Source organism: Macrotis lagotis, chromosome 7 (assembly GCF_037893015.1).
Source record: "Macrotis lagotis isolate mMagLag1 chromosome 7, bilby.v1.9.chrom.fasta, whole genome shotgun sequence".
NCBI lineage: Eukaryota > Metazoa > Chordata > Mammalia > Peramelemorphia > Peramelidae > Macrotis > Macrotis lagotis.
Window position 1 is genome coordinate 192,212,982 of NC_133664.1, and position 22,824 is coordinate 192,235,805.

Sequence of the window (22,824 nt, forward strand, 5' to 3'; positions counted from 1 at the left end):
TGATTTACTTAACTTAAAATGCAGAACTTGAGCAAAGAAAATGTTTTAGCTTTAGAACTACCATAAAAATCAGAACTATTAAAAAGTATAATGAACTGCTTCAGTAAGTTCCCTGTTACCGCAGGGCTTCAGGTAAAGTATGAATTAGAACTTTGCCTGTATTTTGGAGAAGGGATTCTAAGGCTCAGGTTGATTAGAAGACCTCTAAGGTTTAATTCTTACAGTCTGTGATTTTATAAATCCATGATAACTTTCTTTTTTATAGCAATACTTTTATAAGTAAAAATTGAAAAATATCTAAATAAATAAGTAAAGCCATAAACCTACAATATATAGCAGAATATAATTTTACATTTGTGTGTGTGTATGTATATGTCACCAATTATACATATCACCAATATTAGAATCTATGTTAAAAAGCAATCAGATATCATTTTAAATATGTGGTTTTTGCAACAGTTCTTGATTAGAACTCTGATAACTGAAACAAAATATTTTATAATCATGTTTTTTTTTATATAACAAAACAATAGTTCAGCATTAGACTACTTGTACCGAGAGAAGGCTTCCATCCTAGTCTGAACCAGGTGTCTCTGGGATTTTCTTTCCACCAATTTATTATGAATTCTTTTAGAACTGTCATCATTGAGGGTAAAGTTCTAAGAATGGCTACTGGCTTGCTCTTTTACTTTAGGACCAGTGCTCTATCCACTGCACCAGCTAGCTGACCCTAATAATGGCTACTGGGAAAAAGCTATTTGGTTTTAAAGGAATACTTAGTTATTAAAGTCTCAGGTAGTTTTAAATTGACTACAGGATGCAGACTGAGGTATATGGTAGCAATTAGACATGGGACACACTGAGAGGCTCACATTCTCTTAAACATTTTTTTTTGTTTTTTCGTTTTTGCAAGGCAATGAAATTAAGTGACTTGCCCAAGGCCACACAGCTAGGTAATTATTAAGAGTCTGAGGCTGGATTTTTGAACTTGGATCCTCCTGACTCCAAAGCCAGTGCTCACATTCTCTTGAATAGATAATGATTTGACTATAATTCAGAAATGTAAGGGGAAGCTCTGGACCGGGGCCACCCATGAAGGTCGTATGACCTGGGCCGTGAGACCCCTGGAAGTCTGAACCTGCCTTGTAAGGTATCTTATAGGGTACTGGGACGGCTTCGCTAACAGGATGTGGCTCCGCCCATGGGTTGGAACTTGGGAGGAGCATGTACCCCGGGAAGAAAGGGTTACTGGATAAAAGAGCGCTGTGCAAAAGTTCGGGGGGCCATTTTCTGCTGTTCATGAATAAAGATGCTGCTGTTGTAAACCAGGCTCGTGTGTGGCTGTGAACTTCCTTCCCATCCCCCAGGGCGGAAGCCGGAGTGCACCCGAAGACCTCGGAGAGAGGTAAGCCCGCGGCTAGGCTCATTCTCAAGGCAATAGCAGGTGCTTGGGTGCATGTTTCAAATGTGCACGTTTCAAGAAATACTATGGATCTCTTTCTTTTTAAGCTACTAATTATATGTTTTATCTTGGTTATATATGAAAACAGAAACTTTATTTTACAAGAGAAAAATAAAGATTATTTTCTGTGAATTTTTCTTTTGATTAAATATTCTTTAAATACCGTTCTTGTATCAATCATCTTCTTAGTTTTCCTTAAGGTTACATAAGAGGCTATTGTTGACGACTCGGGCATTGGTGATTTGGTTCTGGGAGGTACAACTCCAACAGGAAAATGTGAACCTAAAAAAAAAAACAAATAGCAGCAATTCTTACACAGCAACTCTCATAAAACTTGACATTTTTCTTTGTAACACTAGAATTTTTCATTTTAAAATAGCCAATGCCAGAACATGCTAAAAAAAAGCTAAGAACAATGCAGTATCAGAATACTTTTATCTATTTCATTAACCAATGATACTGATATAATTTAGGGAGAAACTGATGATATTTGACCTTCCTATTCAAAGAAAACCATGAATGACATCAAGGAGGTGATACTATGACAAACACATGAATTGGATTTGAGTGGGGGTGGGTGCTGTACTAAGTCACTAGTCTCACTATCTCCTCCAAAGTCATCCAAGTCTGGTGACCAGCTATGAATTAGAGATGATCCTGGATGTGAGGCAATCAGGGTTAAGTGACTTGCTCAAGGTCATGCAGTTTGTAAGTGTCAAGTGTCTAAGACTGGATTCGAAGTCTCAACCTCCTGACTTCAAGGCCAGTGCTCTATCCACTGTGCCACTTAGCTGCCCCACAGCTAAATTAAAAGCAAATTAGTTGGTTACTTTAATGAGCAGCATTAAAAAAAATCTGATGCCTTATTTTCTCTTCATATGAAATTGGTTAAACTAAGATTTTGATCTAAAGCAATTATTGCATTTATTGCATTTTTTAAAAAGCAGAGAGCACTTTGCCATTATTACTACTTTTTATTTTAAAGAACATCAATTACATAACTATAATAAAAGTGCTTCCTCAAATATTATATATAGCTTTTTTTTTAAGCTAATAAAAACTTTATTCTTTATATTTGGAATTTGTAAAACAAAAAGATTAGGTCACAGGGTGAATTTGATGTCATGGACTTTCTGGAATTGGGAGGAGTTGAGAAAACAAATCTTAAAAAGGTAAGTAATATCCCTGAGTCCTCTACAGCACATTATTTAAATGAAATTTATTAATAAACTAAAATACATTTTAGATAATTATTCATTAAATCATCAGAAACTCAAGGAACTTGGATATGTGTCACTATCTCTGCAACCTACATCTTGGATAAGCAGGATGCATACTTTTTTTGTTCTTTCCATAAGTGGAGTCAAGGGACTACTTCATGCAGAATCACAACTAATCTCTAAAATCATCTCAAACTGTTACTAAATTATTTTCTTTCAATTCTAGAATAGGGGTTATATTTGCCCTCTTTTTTTCATCATGGACTCCTTTTAGCATTCTGGTCAGAATTAGGGACACCTGCTCAGAATTATGCTTTTAAATAATAAACACCAAATATTAAATCCATTTATAGTTACCAAAAAATTAAAACAACAAAATTATGGACTGAAATCTGTGAGTCTGTGAACCTCACTTTAAGAATTCTTAAAGATCTAGAGTAGAGGTGTCAAATATTTCTAGTGGTGATAAACCAGATTAAGATGTAATTGGAAAATATAAAAAAAATTTTTAAAAACAGTGCAACACAGATAATATTAGATTGTAAATTTCATAAGCCAATATACTGCCTTCAGGGATATGTTTCAGTATGAGTTTGACACCACTGATCTACAGGAAGCTCTCTAGCATACTGGTATCTTTAAGAAGCTAGAGATCAAAGAGGATGTGTAAATAGATGGGTAATGTGCATTGCCTATGCTAATAAATAAAATAACAATAAAAGCACAATATATCAGAATGTTAATGTTAGGTATAGAATAATCTAATCTAATTCTGAGAATGCTTATTGAATAGTCAGCAAATAGCTGACTTTAAATTCTTTATGTTAAGTCTTGTAATTTTAAATGTGACTATGCTTATTCAAAAATGAATCCCACTGAAAGCTATGTAATATTTCAAACTTTGTTCTTAATTTTTTGGTCTTATGTAATGATTTAAAAAGATGGCTAACAAACATAGCAATTAACTGGTAGTTATGCAAGTTACTTAATTATATGTAAATAAAAACTTAAAAAGAAGTGCTCAGATCCTACATCTGGTGTTGTGTGTGTGTGTGTGTGTGTGTGTGTGTGTGTGTGTGTGTATCATAACTAATTGTCACTTATTATATAATTTTTAAATTTGGGATATACCTCAGGATAGATTCTTATAACTTCATAGGAGTCAGAAACAAGAATGAAATGGTGTACAAAAACAATTTTTTTTTGGTACTTTGTATAAGTCTTGATGTTTTCCCAAATTAGTAGAAATTTTCTAACACCTCATCAAATCAATATGACTACCTCTTCTGCAGGCTTCATCTACTAAATGGATTTACCTCTTACATTAATAGAAAATGGTTTGCTTATTTACACAAAGTTTAATGATTCCTTGTGTGCAACAGTGTTGTAGAATCCTAGAGGACTGAAGCTCAATTAGCACAATGCAGTGCAGAGAAAGGAACAACAAGCTTTTGTTGAGGGCTACAGGGAAAAGGGGATATGTGTGTGACTGAGATTTAAGAGACAATTTATATTTGGGCAGAATAGACTCTCAACTAAAATATTCTCTCATAAAGAACTATGATTTGTAAGATGGAACTATTATGTAAAAATAATAGATGTCCATACTAGACTATTTTCTAAGCATTATTCTTTCATTTTAAAACCACACATCAAATAACATGGCTGAAAAAACCCACTGAGACATTGAAAACCTTAATTATAGAGAAAAAAGTAGAAAAATGAGGCAGTTATTTTAACATTTCAAAAGGAGATTTCTTGGGAAAATGAAATATGCTGCCTTTTTCCCCTCATTTATCTGTTTCAATGTATTCTCTAGACATATCCTTAAAAAGTTTCCAGAGTTGATGTGGAGATGCTAATAAAAATATGAATAAATGTTTTATGCAAGAGGATGGAAAAATACACAAAAAAACTTCAAAAACTAGTGGAACTAAGTACATTGTATTAAAATTTTGAAGACTATAGACTTTTTAGCTTTAACTACAAGACAAAAACTAATAATATAAGTGATATCAGGATTAATAAGGAAACTTCTATCAGTACTGAAGATTATATGGACATTAACTATAAATAAATATAAATAAAACTATAAATCTTTAAAAAACTGACCTTTAGTTACAGAATCTATCTCTGAAACGGTTTCAGACTTTTCTTCTCCATTAGATTCATCAACTTCTGCTACAGTTGTTAATTCTGGTTCACTCTTGTAAAGCCTATAATCAGGACCCTTTAAAGTGAGGGAAAAAAAAGTAGATTAAAATAAGTAACTTAAGTTAAATTCGGTAAATAAGGTTGCTAATCTTTCCTTCTCCCCATCAGAACTTTTAAACAGAAACTGCTTTAAACAAAATACTTTTGAGAATCCATATGTAAAGCAAAGGAAAGCAAATACAAAGGAAGATTAAATTTTTATCTTCCAACCTTTTTGTTTTGAAATTAAAATAAATATTTTTCTTTTTATCATGATCACCAGATTGTTTGGCATAATACATATTATAACAATGACTGAATGGTATTAAATTATCTTATCCATGTTAGAAGTAAGTCAGATGCTATATACTAGGAAAGTCCTAAGTTTCAAATTCCCAAATCACTAAATTTCCTTTGATATGTTTGCCCTCACTTGTTTATTTTTCTTTCCTGCTTTCATTGATTCTTTTTCTCCTTGATTATCAAGGAAGAACATTCAAATCTTGCCCTTAATTATCCTGGCAGTAATTCTACTTCCCACCCTTTACTTTCTGATCTGAGAACAGAAAAATTAGCAGGCATGATTGCTGTGTTCTATATTAAGTCTATTTTAAATCTGGTCTCTTCATGAAAAATAAAATATTTAAAAAAAATTTAAATTTGAAAATATTAAAAAAATTTAAGTGCATAAGTATGAAAAAACAAAAAACATGTGAAAATGATAATATGAAAAGCAACAAAAAGTGCTGCCAGAAAGGAGATGACAATACAAAAAAAATCTTTAATGGCAAAAGAAAATGATTATGAAAAATCAAGAAGATATTTGTGATGTATAATTCTGTGGCAATTCTAGCCACTTACACAGTGAGAGCCATTTCTTGGATATCCTTGAACTTGGTAAATCTTCTTTTCTTCAGGCAGATGTACTGGGCCCCTGCTATAACAGAGCAAGGAGCTGCTATCACTGGGCAGAGGGGGGATTATGGGAGGCTGCTCTGTAAAGTCATAGGACCAAGGAAGTGGAGGACGAGGTGGGACTACTTCCTCTTCCTAAAGATTGTAGAATAGTCACCTTATTTAGATGAGCATAATGTGTTAAGAGAATCTAACAAACTTTTCAATAGTAGATTAGCTTTAAAAATATATATATTCGGTCTTATCAACTTTAGATAATGAAAGGGACACTGTCAAATTTGTATGTAAAGAAATAAAATAGTAAAATCATTATATTTCACTAGTGAAATTGAGTTTGAAACAATCTCATTTGCTTTGGATCACTGACATTAAGCACTTTTTGTATTTGCATTCCATTTAAAATTTTCTATTATGAGTCCAAAGAATCACTGTATATAAAAGTGTAGCTATTTAGGTATGATAATGAAGGAAGAAAGTTTAGTCAAAAACTGCAAAATTTAGATTTTAAAAAGAAATGATACTAAGCATTTTCTCCCCAATGGAATAAAAATTGGAAACTATTTTAATTACGTTGACAGTATCTCTTTATAGTTAATAGCTTTTTAAATGTTATCCATAAAACACAACTGAATCTTGCTCAACAAACTCTCCTGAAATACAGATAAGTGCTTATTATACAAGAATGAAATTTAGTACATTTAAGATGCCCAAGAAGGAAAATCATACCTTTTAAGTTCTGAAATGCATGAACCAACCCAGATTCAATTTTTTCAGAGAAGGAACGAGAGAATGGGAAGGGGACTTATAAGTTGTTACAAACAAGAAATCATCAATGCAGATTTAAACATTATTCTTGTAATGCCTATTATAAGTTCAAGATCACACAATAATCTGAATGGAACACACTTAAAACTATTTTAAAATAATTTCTGTTAAAGTATGGAAAATATTTGATTTCTTTTTACTCATTGTTTAAGGTTAGAAATACACCAATCTGCATTTAAAAATTCAAACAGTAAAGATCTTACCTCATTTTTGTACTTAACTGTTGAAAAAGCCTTTGATCCCATGATACCTATTAAAATAATTTTTAAAAATTACAATGTATCACTATTAAACTAATTAAAAATCTTTTTAAATCTAGAGGATAAACAGAATAATGTCGTGCTACCCATTTACTTACATTTAGTTATATTTGTTCTTCACTTAGTGATTTGCTTAACTAACTTAATGAAGCACACAATTATATGTTTCATTTGTTTCAGTTGTAATTGCGGTCAAGTGTCAGCTAATAAAAAATAAAAGAAATCTCTTTACCAGCCTCTGTGGTGCCTCGTTGCTGCTTATGTTTACTCAAACCTTCCATGACATCTTGAATCCTCCAAAGTTCTTTCTGAATCTGTGCTCGCTGAATGCCTGCTGACTCCGTCTATTAATAATGATATCATATATTTAATTCATATTTGGGAAATTTGAAATTAAAATATTAATACTTGATGATAAAAAATAAATATGGGAGATCAAAATACTTATTAAATTTTTTAAAAAACTTCAATTTCATCACCTTTCCCAGAAATTTCAAGAGAGCTAATTTAAATGGTATTCAGATTCGACAAAAAATAGTATAGTGTGATCAAGTGTTTTAGCTATCTCTGGTGGATAATCCATGGCATTATTTATATGCTTTGAATTCTGCATGCTATCTTTTATGATAAGAAGAAGGCACATTTGGGACTAAAAAATAAGCAGAGAAACATTCTATTAGAAGAAAATAAATAGAATTTCCAAAAAGAATGGTAAAGAGAGTTAACATTTTAAAGTTCTACAACATGAAAAGGCATGAAATAGAAAAAATATAATTAGGGATTCCAACAATTCTAAAAACATTTTAAAAGTCTCAACACTGGGAAAAGAAAGTAAAAAAGAAATAGTACTTGCTCTCCAGGAGATTACATTATAGAGATATATAAAATATGTAGACAAATTCTTTTCAAGAGGAATAAGCACTAATAAATGGTGGTGGTGGTTCAGTGGGGTATTGGAGGGAATCAGGAATAGTCTTGAGAAGGAGAGTGTAAGTGATTTCTGTTACTTTGTAGGGAAAATATTCACTAGCTGCATCTCAAACTCATTAAGGTCACTGTCATCTATTTTTGTCTGCTTCTCATATACCAGGTGAGGATTCACGTGGCCAAATTTAAAATTCAACCACAAATACAAATGGTCACTAAAGAAAAGATGACAACAGAGAAGCACATTTTTAAGCCTGTCAGAGTGACTTCTTTTCTTGTTTTGATTTTTGCAAGGCAGTGGAATTAAAGTGACTTGCCAAGATCATACAGCTACTAAGTATCAAGTGCCTGAGGTTAGATTTGAACTCAGGCAAGGCTGGTGCTTTATCCACTAAATCACCTAGCCCCAGAAGACCGACAACTGGGTGGGTAATTTAGACCTTAGGTATGGGGCAATCTAGACTTCTTTTTTTTTTTAAGTTTTTTTTTTTTTTTGCAAGGCAAATGGGGTTAAAGTGGCTTGCCGAAGGCCACACAGCTAGGTAATTATTAAGTGTCTGAGACCGGATTTGAACCTAGGTACTCCTGACTCTAGGGCCGGTGCTCTATCCACTGTGCCACCTAGCCTCCCCCCACTTCAGTTCTTAAGAATCTACCCATGATAATTTCATAGCAATTAAAAAAAAATCAATTTATCTTCTATCTGGAGTTTTGTCAAAGAAAAATTTTTTTTAAAGTAGAAAAGCAATAAAATAGAGCATTAATGCTGTACCTGTTACTGACATGTTTTACAATGTCTAGATTAAAAAAGAAATCAATTCTTGCCTGACTTACAAGTAGTACATTTTGTCTTATGTTATGTTATCAACCTAACAATCTGAAGTTATTTAACCAGAAGGCTGAAAAGAATGTGAGAAGATTAAAATTCTGTACCTGAACTTCACCAAGTCTATCCAATTGTTCTTGCATCTGGTTCCTTGTAATTGTTACATCATATTCTAATTTATCATATTCTCGCCAAGCTCTTTCTAGTTCCTGAAATATAACCAGTATTTATTATTTTAATAGGGAAATGCATGTTCTTACAATGTTGCCTCTAAATATAAAGATCTGTTGAACTTTTCTTATAGACTTTGAAGAATATTATATTATTGGGCAAAATTTATTGTTCTTCATTCATTTCAGTTGTGTCCAACTCTCTGTGACCCCTACTAAGGTTTTCCTGGCAAATGATTGGCCATTTCCTTCTCCAGATCATTTTAAGGATGAAAAGCTGAGGGTTGAGAGATTTGCTCAAAGTTAAATAGTTAAAACAATGTCTGATGACAGATTTGAATTCAGAAAGATGAGTCTTCTTCACTCTATCTGGGATTGGAAGTACTTAAAGTGACAATATAGTGATAAGTATGATGGGAAAAAATATTAAAAGTAAGATGAGAAGGAATTCAAAGTAGAAGACAAGGGCAGGTTTTAAGAAGGCATAAACATTACAATACTGAACTGTCTTTGATGATCTCCTGAACTATAAGAAATTCACTCTTAAAATGATTCCAAATCTGTACTACATTTAGCTTTTATCTTTCCTGAGTTCCAGTCCTTTATCATCACTGTACCTGGATGTTCCAGAGTAATTTCAAACTCAAACTCACTATTTTCTCCACCAAATCCACCTTTCTTTCCAATTTCCCTTTTCTGTTAAGAGTAGTATTGCTACACACCAACTGGTTATCAATTCTTGTTCATTCTACCAACATATCATTTCTTAATCTCCTACACACTCTTTGTACACAGCCTCTATTGTAGTTAATGACCAAATTATTTTAATAGCTTCCTTATTGATTCCCTTTCTTCCAGATACTCTCCTCTATTAGTTGGTTAACAAGTATTTATTAAGCAATTAAAGAGGTCAACCTCTCTCTCATTTCTTTCTTACTTAACCTTAATCACTGAATGGGGACTGCCTCAATCAAACTGAGAGTTGTTAATGACCTTTGCTTAAAAAGGTCAATGGTCCCACTTCACCTAAGGTCATCTCCAATTATTCTGATTCATATCTAGCCACTGGATCCAGAAGGCTCTAGAGGAGAAAGTGATGCTGGACAATTTGCAGTCTTCCTTTACAGAAATCCAATTCACTTGCATGTTATCAAATCACCTTCTTGATGTAATGATCCTCTTAGATAACAAAGGACAAGAAATATTTATTAAACAAGGTGCTAAATTTGAGAATTAAAAAAAAAAGATGAGAGACAGTTCCAGTTCTGGAAGAGCTTATATTCCAATGTGGGAAGACAAAACAAAAAGAGCTGGAAGGAGGGTAGGAGTAGGGAGTTTCTCAAGGGGGGGTAGTACAGGTTGGAGAAGAATGAGGCCAGCACAGATCTAGATCTTACCATAAATTGAAGGTTCTAGGAGGAGCAAGTCAGTCAGAAGGAAAAGGCCTCCACTTTAGGGAAGTGGAATACTTCAAAACAATTCACAGAGCAGCTTGGAGAGTTAATCAAAAGTCATTATTCCTAATACACAAGTATGAGCATTCCATACCCAAATTAAAAAAATCTCCAGGGCTACTACCTGTTATCTTGAGGATAAAATGAAAACTTTTCAACTTAGTCAATTTGCCTCCAAATTATCTGGGTAACCTTGTTGTTTCCTATGCATATTATCTCTTCTAAAAGACTAACATGCACAAAAATATTCATGCCTTTCTGTGTTGGGAAAGAATAGGAAATTGAAGGGAGGTCCATCAATTGGGGAATGGCTGAACAAGTTGTGTGTATAGATGTGATGGAATACTATTATTCTATAGAAAATGATGAGCAAATAAATTTCAGAAAAACTTAGAAACATCCAAACTGATGCCAAGTGAAATAAGCAGAACCAGGACATCTTAGCAATATTTTATGATGATCAACTTAACTCTTCTCAGCAATGCAGTCATCGAAGACAATTTTAAGACTTGTGATAGAAAATGCCATCTGTATCCAGAGAAAGAATTATGGAGTCTGAATGCAGATCAAAACATATTATTTTCACTTTGTAAAAAAAATTTGCTTTTTTCCCCCTTTCTCATTATTTCCCCCCTTTGCTTCTGATTCTTCTTGTTTTTTTTTAAGGTTTTTGCAATTCAAATGGCGTTAAGTGGCTTGCCCAAGGCCACACAGCTAGGTAATTATTAAGTGTCTGAGACCAGATTTGAACCCAGGTACTCCTGACTCCAAAGCCAGTGCTTTTTCCACTATGCCACCTAGCCCCATTAGTTTCTCACTCCTTTCCTAGTCTTCCATATCAACCCTTTTCCAAACACTTTTTTTTTTTGGAAGGCAATGGGGTTAAGTGGCTTGCCCAAGGCCACACAGCTAGGTAATTATTAAATGTCTGAGGTCAGATTTGAACTCAGATACTCCTGACTCCAGGGCCAATATTTTATCCACTGCACCACCTAGCTGTCCCACTTCTGATTCTTCTTTCACAGCAGAGTAATATGGAAAAATGTCTAACATAATTATGCATGTATAAACTATTTCAGATTACTGAGAGAAGAGTGGGATGGAGAAAACTTTACAAAACCATCTTTACATAATAATTGTAAAAATTAACTAATAAAAAACATAATATTTCATTTTCTAGTTCTGTGCTTTCATTAACTTTGAAAATTAAAAGTGCCTTAAAGTTGACTCTGCTCTAACTAATACATGTAGCTTCCTTTTTATTTGAAAAGGATATTTATCTTTATTAAAAGCTGATTTGGCAGATGAAGCTTTCTTTTTCTAAATTTTTATCATAACATATTTTAATCTTTTTAAAATAATTTTTTAAATTTATAGAAAAATATTATGTACTTATATGCGATTAATTTCCATTTCTGTCAGATTTAGGATGTCTTCCTGCCTCTCTCTCTCTCTCTCTCTCTCTCATATATGTATGTATATGTATATATATATATATATTTATTTTTTTTGGTTTTTGCAAGGCAAATGGGGTTAAGTGGCTTGCCCAAGGCCACACAGCTAGATAATTATTAAGTGTCTGAGATGGGATTTGAACTCAGGTACTCCTGACTCCAGGGCCAGTGCTTTATCCACTATGATACCTAGCAACCCCTGCTGCCTATATATTTAATAGTGATTCTCTCTTCTTAATAAGGAAGTCTGACAATGTGATTTGCTGAACTGAAATTAGACATGACCTATGTCACTGAATTCTATCAAGGTGGAATTTAGTTCTATTTGGTGTTTATGAAATAGTAAACAGGACAAGGAGATAAAGAACTTTGAGAGTAAAGGACAGTGTCTATTTGAACTTGTTTTTTAATTTAATTTATTTTTGAAAGGCAGTGGGGTTAAGTGCCTTGCCCAAGGTCACACAGCTGGGTAATTATTAAGTGTCCGAGGGTAGATCTGAACTCAGGTCCTCCTGACTCCAGGGCCAGTACTCTATCCACTTCACCTAGCTGCCCCTGAACTTGTTTTTCTTTTAGGTTTTTGCAAGGCAAATGGGGTTATGTGGCTTGCCCAAGGCCACACAGCTAGGTAATTATTAAGTGTCTGAGACTGGATTTGAACCCAGGCACTCCTGACTCCAGGGCTGGTGCTCCATTCACTGTGCCACCTAGCTGCCCCATCCTGAACTTGTTAATTAGAGGGTTGAAACTGGAAAGGTAGGAGGAGTGAAATCAGAAGTAATGGCCTGAAAAAACTACCAAGGGGTAATGGGATTGAAGGTCACATTCATTTATTCATTTTTTTTAAGGTTTTTGCAAGGCAGTGGGGTTAAGTGGCTTGCCCAAGGTCACACAGCTAGGTAATTAAGTGTCTGAGGCCAGATTGGAACTCAGGTACTCCTGACTCCAGGGCTGGTGCTCCATTCAGTGCGCCACCGAACTGCCCCCATTCTTTTTTTTTTTTTAAAGATTTTACTTATTTTGAGTTTTACAATCCCCCCCCCCCCAATCTTACCCCCCCCAAGGCTATTTGCCAGTCTTTACACTGGTTCCATGGTATATAATTGTGAGGGACAAAAGAGCTGACTTTTCAGAAACATAGTGCTAAATTCATCCAAGCCATAGGCCTCAGTTTCTATTTCTCAAGAATCAGGTGAGAGTGAGAACCTGGATCTCCAGCTAGAAAAATTATATCAACCTAACCATATAAGATGTTAAACAAAGACAGACCCTCCTGGTAAAGCTTAGGTATATTCCCCTTTTCTTCAAACCATCAAGTTTGACCAATTGTTATAAGGGTCAGCTGAAAAGAGGAGGGGAAAGGGGGTTGTGGTTTTTGTGTTTTTTTAACCCTGCTTCAGCTTCTCTAATTAGGCTTTTCCTGCTCTCTTTCTTTTTCCTGCCCTCTCTTGCTTTTTGCAAGAACCAAATTAAATTTTAACTCTTTGCTGCCACTTTGAGAGTATACCAAGTAGTCATTTTGGGTTAGGGTTTCAATACCACATACATATTGATCCAAATTGAATGTGATGAGAGAGAGAAATCACATCCTTAAGGAAGAAACAAAGTATAAGAGATAGCAAGATCAGATAATAAGATATCAGCCCCCCCCCCCCCAAATTAAAGGTCTTTGTTGAGACTCGACAATTCTTTCTCTGGATACAGAGGGTATTCTCCATTGCAGATAGCTCCAAATTGTCCCTGATTGTTGCACTGATGGAATGAACAAGTTCTTCAAGGTTGATCATCACCCCCATGTTGCTGTTAGGGGTGTACAGTGTTTTTCTGGTTCTGCTCATCTCACTCAGCATCAGTTCATGCAAATCCCTCCAGGCTTCCCTGAAATCCCATCCCTCCTGCCTTCTAACAGAACAATAGTGTTCCATGACATACATATACCACAGTTTGCTAAGCCATTCCCTAACTGAAGGACATTTACTTGATTTCCAATTCTTTGCCACCATAAACAGGGCTGCTATGAATATTTTTGTACAAGTGATGCTTTTATCCCTTTTCATCATCTCTTCAGGGTATACAGACCCAGTAGTGGTATTGCTGAATGAAAGGGTATGCACATTTTTCTTGTTCTTTGGGCTTAGGTCCAAATTGCTCTCCAGAAAGGCTGGATAAGTTCACAGCTCCACCAACAATGTATTTCCCACAACCCTACCAACAATGATCACTGTCCTTTCTGGTCATATTGGCCAATTTGAGAGGTGTGAGGCAGTAACTTAGAGATGCTTTAATTTGCATTTCTCTAATAAGTACTGATTTAGGGCAATTTTCATATGACTATGGATCACTTGATCTCATCTGTAAATTGCCTCTGCATATCCTTTGACCATTTGTCAATTGGGGAATGGCTTTTGGTCACATTCATTCTTTTTTTTTTAAGGTTTTTTTTTTTTTTGCAAGGCAATGGGGTTAAGTGGCTTGCCCAAGGCCATACAGTTAGGAAATTATTGTCTGAGGCTGGATTTGAACTCAGGTACTCCTGACTCCAGGGCTGATGCTCCATCCACCGCGCCACCTAGCCATCCCCACATTCATTCTTGAATTCTGAATTATCTGATAAAATAATGTTATTAGGCAATAGAAAACAACAACAACAACTGCAACAATAGCAACAACTACAATAACAATCACCAGGAGCCAGATGATTTCTAAGTATGTGATAATTAGAATCACATTTGACTCACAACTCTGAGAGTTTATCCTTATTTTACAGGTGAGGAATCTGAGGAGCAAATAGGTTAAGTGACTTGTCCAAGATCACACAGGAAATCACATGGCTGAGTTTGAATTTGAACAAAGGCTTTTACTCCATGGATCTTCTTTGCTGCTCTTTCACCTTCTGTTCTTGTAACTAGTATAAACATTCTGGACTGAACCATTACAAATTAACTGACTACAAAGCAATAAAACCTACTCTACTACCCATATCTTTGTCCTCTCTGTCCCAGAATAAACATTCTGCAGGTCACATTTTCATGTCAATCTTCTTATTAGTGATAAGAATATTGGTAATGTAATAACTTTTGTCCTTCATTTTAGAACATCAGTGAGATGATGCCATGACAAAGATCTGAACTGGATTAGAGTGAGGGGGTTTGTGCTAAGTCACCAGCTTCACTTTCTCCTTTAAAGCCATCTGGATCCCGGATGACTGGGCAGAGGGGGATTATGGGAGGCTGCTCTGACTTGCTCAAGTTCACACAGCTGCTAAGAGACAAGTGTCTGAGGCCAGATTTGAACTCCCATCTTCTTGACTTCAAGGCCAATGCTCTATAGGTTCTCTTCCTATAATTCCTAAAGTGAGGAAGGAAATTAGGACTGATTCCCCTTTTCTATAAAAAGCTACAGAGCAATGAATTATCCTGGTGTGGAGGATCAAGAATTTATATGTGAAAGCTACTGACCTAGGCAGGGTGATGAGAATTCTTTTCTTCTTCATCATATTCAAGGGGTCTTTCTTCTCTGATGATTAATATCCATTTGAATACTCCCTCCTGCAACTGGGACATGGTCGATACCCTAAGCCCTTTGCTCTAAACTCATCTTGCCTCATTTTTGTTCAGTCATGCCTTACTGCGTTAAGTCTGGTCTTATGCCTTTTTAAAAATATGAATTAAGTAAACACATGCCACAACCCCCCCCCAAATCTATTGCTTTATTCATTATTGTACAGTCTAATTCTTTTGTGAACTTTCATTATGTCCCTAAACTGCTAACAATGTCAGTCTAACCCAACCTCTAAAATCTATATATTCAAGTTTAAATCCCACCCCCACCCCCCATTCCAGTTCCACATTTCTAACTGCTGCTTGCCTGGCACACTCTCACAGAAGGTCTAATTAGTATCTCAAACTCAAATCTCTTTTTTTTTAGGGTGTTTTTTTTTTTGCAAGGCAAATGGGGTTAAGTGGCTTGCCCAAGGCCACACAGCTAGGTAATTATTAAGTGTCTGAGACTGGATTTCAATCCAGGTACCCCTGACTCCAGGGCTGGCGGGTGCTTTATCCACTACGCCACCTAGCTGACCCTCAAATATCATTTTAACTCTATACCTATCCTTGCTTTAAACTTCCCTATTCCTCACTGTGCTTGTATTTGGAAAAACAAATAAATAAAATATTTACATTAAAAGAAAGACATAAAAAAAAACTTCCCAGTTTCTATTAAGGGTACCATCAGTTTTCTCAGTCATTTAGTTTTTTGTATTTTTGGTTTTTGCAAGGCAAACGGGTTTAAGTGGCTTGCCCAAGGCCACACAGCTAGGTAATTATTAAGGGTCTGAGACCAGATTTGAACTCAGGTACTCCTGACTCCAGGGCCCGTGCTTTATCCACTGCATCACCCAGCCACCCCAGTCATTTAGTTTTTAAAACCTTAGTGTCATCTTGGACTTTTCCCTTGTCTTATATATCTAATCTGTTGCCAAGTAAGTCCTAATTATTTTACTGTCAAAACAGTACTACTTTTGGTAGCTTTCTAACTGGTCTTTTTACCAACTATCTGTCCTTTCTATAATTCATCCTAGCTACCAAAATAATCTTCCTAAGGCAAAACTAAGATAATGTCATTTCTTTATTTAAAGCCAAAAATATTTGAGGACAAGGGCAGTCAGATATATATGGGAGGATAGCCAAGAGAATTGAACTACAAAAACCAGAGGAGAAAAGCTGATCAAAAGTGTTGAATATAGCAGAGATCAAAAGGAGGAAGTCTAAGTAAAGACTATCAGATTAACTGATAAATGTGCTCAGGAAACAAGAGGAGTTCTCTAAGCAACCTACTTCACTTCTAGAGAATATGCAGTCACATATAATTATAATCTCAGGACTTGAGAAACCACTTAGATTTGGGGCTCAGCCAAAAACCCTGATTTAATTACTTTGCCATGGTTTATAGAAAAATTAGAACTTCTAGAAAATAAATATTTCAGTTAAATTCTGAAATTTTTTACTTTAGAATTCTAGAATGGAAACGTGTAAATTCTCTTTTAAAATACTAGTTTTGACTAGAATAAGTTGGCCAGTGCAATCAAATCAAAATCTACTATATATTTAGTCTACAAAATATCTTTGTGTTTATCTTTTGGTTCAATAATTCTTTTTTTTGTTGTTGTTGTTGAAAGGCAGTGGGGTTAAGTGACTTGCCCAAGTTCACACAGGTCAATATTAAGTGTTTGAGATGGGATTTTGACTCAGGTCCTCCTGACTCCAGGGTGTACCCCCTTGGTACAATAATTCTTACAGAAGACATTATTGATTTTAATATAAAAATCTATTCTTAATTTTTCAATATACTTATATTAATACTACAATTGAATGTTTTTATGCTAAAGAACAAATATTCTAATAAGAAGTAAAAACAGGAAGCAGCTAGGTGGCACAGTGGATAGAGCACTGGCCTTTGAGTTAGGAGGACCTGAATTCAAATCCAGCCTCAGATGCTTAATAATTACCTAGCTGTGTGACCTTGGGCAAGTCACTTAACCCCATTGCCTTAATAAATTAAAAAAAAAAGAACCAATGAGAAGTAAAAATAACTGAAACTTCAACAAGAAATTGAAACAAAAAAAGAATTGGAACTTCAGTGATTTTAAAAGAAAAATACTTACCGCTGTAGCTCGAGACAATTCTCGGCAGGTGCTAAGTAGTCCATTCTGTAAATCATCCCTTTGCAAAACTACATTCTGAATGGCTGCTGGATTATCTGCATTCATCTCTATTTCTTGGCTGGCTGATAGCAAAGCTTGCTCAAGCATGTACTATTATAATAGAAAGAATTACTTTTAATGTTCTGAATTATTGAATATCTTCTTTTTACTTTAGATATAACTACCCTGATAATAATCAAATAAAATAATATCAAATATAGATAATAAACATAATTGCCCTACTTTCTCCTTGTGGAGCTGCTGAAGTTTCTCTTCCAATGCATGTACCACTTTATCTTGTTCACATAATCTACTTAGCTTGGCCTAGGTTAATAAAAGAAAATTTCATGTTAGCAGTACTTTTCCATACTTTCCATTTTTGCTTTAATAGTTGATAATATACACTGAAAATAATCATCTAAATTTTAATTAAACTTAGATTTATGGTTTGAAATAAAAAATAAAAGACAGGAAGAAGAGATTGAAATCAATACTTTTGCAGACTTATCAAGACAAGAGAGCAGTCAGTCAGGAAGACTTGAGTCTCAAGTCTGCCTCTGACATAATCTGGGTAAATCTCATTTTCAGTATCCCAGGCATCTGTCTAAGACTAAAAATTGCAAAATATTTGTAAATCTGTTTTGGTAGATAAGAGTAAGTTTACTCACAGGGAGTTCTCTACACCAAATGTAAATGGTGGTTTGGACTAAAAAAAACAAAGTAAAACATTCACCTATCACTTTAATTGCCATTTAAATATAGTTAATTTCAAGTTTCATATTTTAAAAGACCCAGCATTTTCTGTAACCCTTATTACAAAACACTACCTGAGTTTGATTCACATTAATTCCTCATAAATCCTTAGGAAAAAATCCAAACAGAATTATTTTTAACATAAAAATAAAATCTACAGAAGGCAATCATATCAAATGTTAGTGCACATTATTTTACTAGTTTAAAACTTTAAACTTTGTCAAAATAAATTTTTCATAATTAAATTTTGACATTACTTGAAAATCAAAGTTAAAGCCTTAGAAATAATTTAAAATGTAAAAATATATTTGCTCTGATATCTCAGTACCCAAACCATAGATATAAGGTGAGGCAGAAAACATACTGGGCTGGAAGTCAGGAGATGTGTATTATGATTTCACTTTTGCTTTATAACCCTAGACAAGTTATCTTTTTTTTTTTTTTAGATTTTTGCAAGGCAAATGGGGTTAAGTGGCTTGCCCAAGGCCACACAGCTAGGTAATTAAGTGTCTGAGACCAGATTTGAACCCAAGTACTCCTGACTCCAGGGCCAGTGCTTTTATCCACTGCACTATCTAGCCACCCCTAGACAAGACTCTCAGGTCAAGTTTAGTCATCTATAAAATAAGGTACTTCCAGCTATAACATTCCCTTATTCTAAGAAATCTTGACTAGAATAAGAGATGATTTGCAAAGTCAGAGAAGCAACTCAGGAACCTTCGAAGTGAGGATTTACAGTCTAAATTTTGGATTCAAAAGGGAAATGGTGATTGGAAAAATAGGTTATTTCTATTTTTTTCCCAAAAATTTCAAAATACATTCTTTAATATAGTTTTCTACTCTTAGTAAAGAGGAAATTTCAGTACATCATAACTAAATCAGGAATAATCACCAGGTGGGATAAGATACCCTGAGGTCCTTTCTAGAACTAAACTCCAAATATGAAAACTCTTCTAGAGAAATCACAACCCTAACAGGCTGGCCACATCTGAATGTCAAATGAACATTTGCTTATTTTATGGAGAATTCACACAAGGCAAGTGCTCATATGGTGGTCAGAAAAAGAGATATATAAGGACACTCACAAGGTCTCTCTTGAGAACTTTGGAACTAGGGGCAGCTGGGTGGTGCAGTGGATAGAGCACCAGCCCTGGAGTCAGGAGACCTGAGTTCAAAGTGCTTCAGACACTTAATAATTACTTAAATGTGTGACCTGGGGCAAGGTCACTTAACCTCACTGCCTTGCAAAAAAGCCTGATTGTGTGGAGGAGGAGACACTGTCATAGGACCACCCAGTCTGGTGTGGCCCTCATCAGAGAAGGTATTTTGCTTTCTGAGTGAAGGAGAATTGAATTGGCTCAAAAGAAGAAAGGGATGCTCAAATTCAGAGAATCTACCCCAAATGTTCACATGACCTATTTGTGCCCAAACTTGGGAGACCATTTTGAGCTCACATAATATAAATTACTGTATTTCCCCATGTGTGAGATACACCCTTTTCGAAAACTTTGGGGTCTAAAAACTGGGAGCATTTTATACAGTGATTATAGGTTCTTTTGCTTGTATTTTCTGCTTTTTCATACTTGTCGTTTTTGTGCTCATTGTTTCACATTTTTACCAGTATATTAGGTTATGTTTTGTCACTTTCTGCCCAGAAATGGCTTAGAAACGATTTTCATACAGTACTGAATTCAAGTTCAAAGTGATCCAGTTTGCAAAAGTAAATGGAAATCATGCTGTTGAACCTTAGTTGGTCCTCCTGCTTCTGAGAAAACAATCTGAGACTGGCTAGGGGAAGAAGAAACCCTCCTGAAAACACCAGGGCAGAAGATGACCAGGAGAGGTAGGTTAGCCAAATAGCCTGAGCTAGAGAGGCAAATGCAGAGATGGATTGAAGAGCAAAGGGCCATTGGGATTCCTGTGTCCACCAAGAAGGTTCAGCAGGAGGCTAGCACTGCTGATGAAAAAAATGTGACTGATTTCAAAGGAGGACACAATTGGTTCATGAAACAGAATGGACCAAGCATGTATCCACACACCAGACATGCTCAATATCCCTCTACATGATACCTGAAAGCTATGAGCAGAAGGTCCTTTAATTTCATGATGAATAAAACTTGAGTTCAAAAACTTTATGTAATACATTTTTTCAAATTTTGGGCCCCCAAATTAAGGTGTGTCTTATACATGGGGAAATATGGTAACTAACATTGTGATGTCATTTTGGTCCTCTTTGAGAACAAAGGACAACAACCAACCAATTAACTCAGGAATATAAAGATTTAAGCCAAGAGAAAAGTGAAAAAGCTAATTTACTTATAATCCATAACTAATTTTTTAGTGGGTAATGGAATGAGATAGAGAAAGGTGGCATATATTTTCTGTGCTTATGTAAAATGTTCTGGGCAAGACAAGCATGGTAAAAACAAATGATAAATGTCATACAGATACTTACATCAATATCCACCTCTTCAGATCTGTACTTGTATAATGTACCTCTAAACTCATCTTGTGACAGCTATAAGGAAGAATACTATTGTCATAAAACAGCTTCAAAAATACAAGAATGAAAGTGTTTAGTCTGTAGTTAATAGTTAAAATACATTTATCATCCTTATGACCAGGTACAATTTATGAGAAGACAGGTTCTGATTTTACTGAACAGACATTTATCAAGTATGGATTGCTTCAAAAAGGAAAAGATATGTAAAATTAATAATTTAATATTTTCCTATGACCTCCAAGATAATGTATTCTTTTTTTAATTTTTTTTTTTTTTAGATTTTTCAAGGCAATGGGGTTTAAGTGGCTTGCCCAAGGCCACACAGCTAGGTAATTATTAAGTGTCTGAGGTCAGATTTGAACCCAGGTACTCCTGACTCCAAGGCCGGTGCTCTATTCACTGTGCCACCTAGCCGCCCCTGATAATGGATCCTTAAAGTTTTGCTTATTAGGCATGTGTACTATCTCATCAAATAAGAAAAGAATAATCATAGCAGAGAACTAGATTAAAAGATTTCAACCAGATTTAAAGAGTTCATGTTGAAAAAAGATCTATTTTTGCTATATAGACACATGCATTTTATATATATATTCCTAAATGTCATATATTTTAGTATAATTTTATGTGTAAAATATATCTAATCTTTTATACACAGACAGAAATATAAGAAAACTTATAATTTTAAGAAAAAATTGACTTCACTTTTTTGTCAATCAGAGATAGAACATCTAAAATTTCTTTACATATTTTGTATAAAAGTGCAACTGATATGTTAGCATAGTTTTAAGGAATTGCACATTTAGATTTTTTTTGTAGTTGCCTTTTACATGGTTCTCCTCAAAATATTTTTGTACAAACAATTTTTGTACCACTATTTTTGTAGGGTATTTTAAAAAACTAAATGTGATTTCTTATCAAATAGAACTTTTAAAGATTTTTGACTTTTTTTGCCAGAATACAAAAGAAGAGGTGATAGTCTAATTATAAAAGTGATCTCTTGATATCTCATTTATCTTTTTGAATCACCCATCTTAGAGGAATTATGCTTTGACTATGAGGTACAACTGAATTGTGCTACAAGTAACACAAGTTTCACAGACATATGTATAGCCACGTGTATATGTCAATACTACAATAAAAGACAGTATAATGTAATGAAAAGAGCACTTGGAATTAGAAGACCAGCTCTACCATTTAACTACATGTTTTTCACCTTGAAAAATGGGGAATACTTATAGTACTATTCCACAATGTAATTGTGAGGATCAAATGGCATAATGAAATGTAAAATATTTTATGTTATATAAACAAAGACTACAACTAATATCCCTCTACATGATACCTACTATAGCAAGTATTAATTGACACTGATATTTTACTTAATAATCTGTTTAAAATATCACACTACTTATTTAATCTCAAGGATTAATGGGAAGTTAAACACACATGTGTATACATGTATACACAAAAACTTATTTCTAAAACACGCCATAATTTTTAAAAAACAACCTTTCAAGATCAAAGAGTTTCGTTTCAAGGTCTTACTCTAAGAATTATTTGCAAATGTATTTTGTGATCATTTAAAGATAGATCTGGTTATATTAAACCATGCAGCAATTTTTATTTAAATTTTAAAATTTTAAAATAAAGTACTTCATAAATCATCTTACGCAAATTATTGCCTGTATAACTAAATCTGAATAACCTGAATTCTTTTAATGTACAGGAATAAAAACATAAAGGAATCTCTGGTGGAGCAGGAACTAAGTAATTATGGAAATATGATTTGAAAGAAAGTAAGTCACAGAATTACCAATTTTTTTTTATTTCTGATTGATATCAAGATACTGATGAACATGGATATAGTGGATTGAGAGTAGTGGTTTTGTGTGACCAAGTGAGCTAATCTCTCAATAACCTAGACAATATGTAAGGCTAGAAAAGTTTCAAATCTTCATTGGTGATGGTTGTTCTATATCAATTCAGCTCAAAACCAATGAAATCTCAGATTTGGTACAATCAAAAATACTAGGAGGCTTATTATAAGTTAGACTATAAGCTAGGATCAGAAATGCAGATCAAAAACTAAGCCAGAAGCTCTCATGTAGATTTCAGAGTTAGGGATGGGAAAAGACAGCAAAAATTGGAGCTCCACAGAACA

General features: G+C 34.4%; 1 protein-coding gene across 17 annotated transcripts in view; it reads right to left on the minus strand.

Moving 5' to 3' along the window:
• PLEKHA5 (pleckstrin homology domain containing A5) overlaps positions 1-22,824 on the minus strand; it is a 273,478-nt gene that overhangs the window by 96,864 nt on the left and 153,790 nt on the right. For 15 of the 17 annotated variants that reach the window (XM_074194330.1, XM_074194326.1, XM_074194324.1 and 12 more), the window contains 8 exons: positions 20,616-20,678; positions 17,651-17,731; positions 17,369-17,518; positions 8,736-8,837; positions 7,108-7,219; positions 6,819-6,865; positions 4,795-4,912; positions 1,626-1,744 (listed from right to left, as the gene is read on the minus strand). In XM_074194330.1, coding sequence (XP_074050431.1) covers positions 1,626-1,744; positions 4,795-4,912; positions 6,819-6,865; positions 7,108-7,219; positions 8,736-8,837; positions 17,369-17,518; positions 17,651-17,731; positions 20,616-20,678 — 792 coding nt within the window. Of the gene's footprint in view, positions 1-1,625; positions 1,745-4,794; positions 4,913-6,818; positions 6,866-7,107; positions 7,220-8,735; positions 8,838-17,368; positions 17,519-17,650; positions 20,679-22,824 lie in introns of those variants that run through there. The other 2 variants (XM_074194343.1, XM_074194340.1) reach the window with 2 other exon arrangements.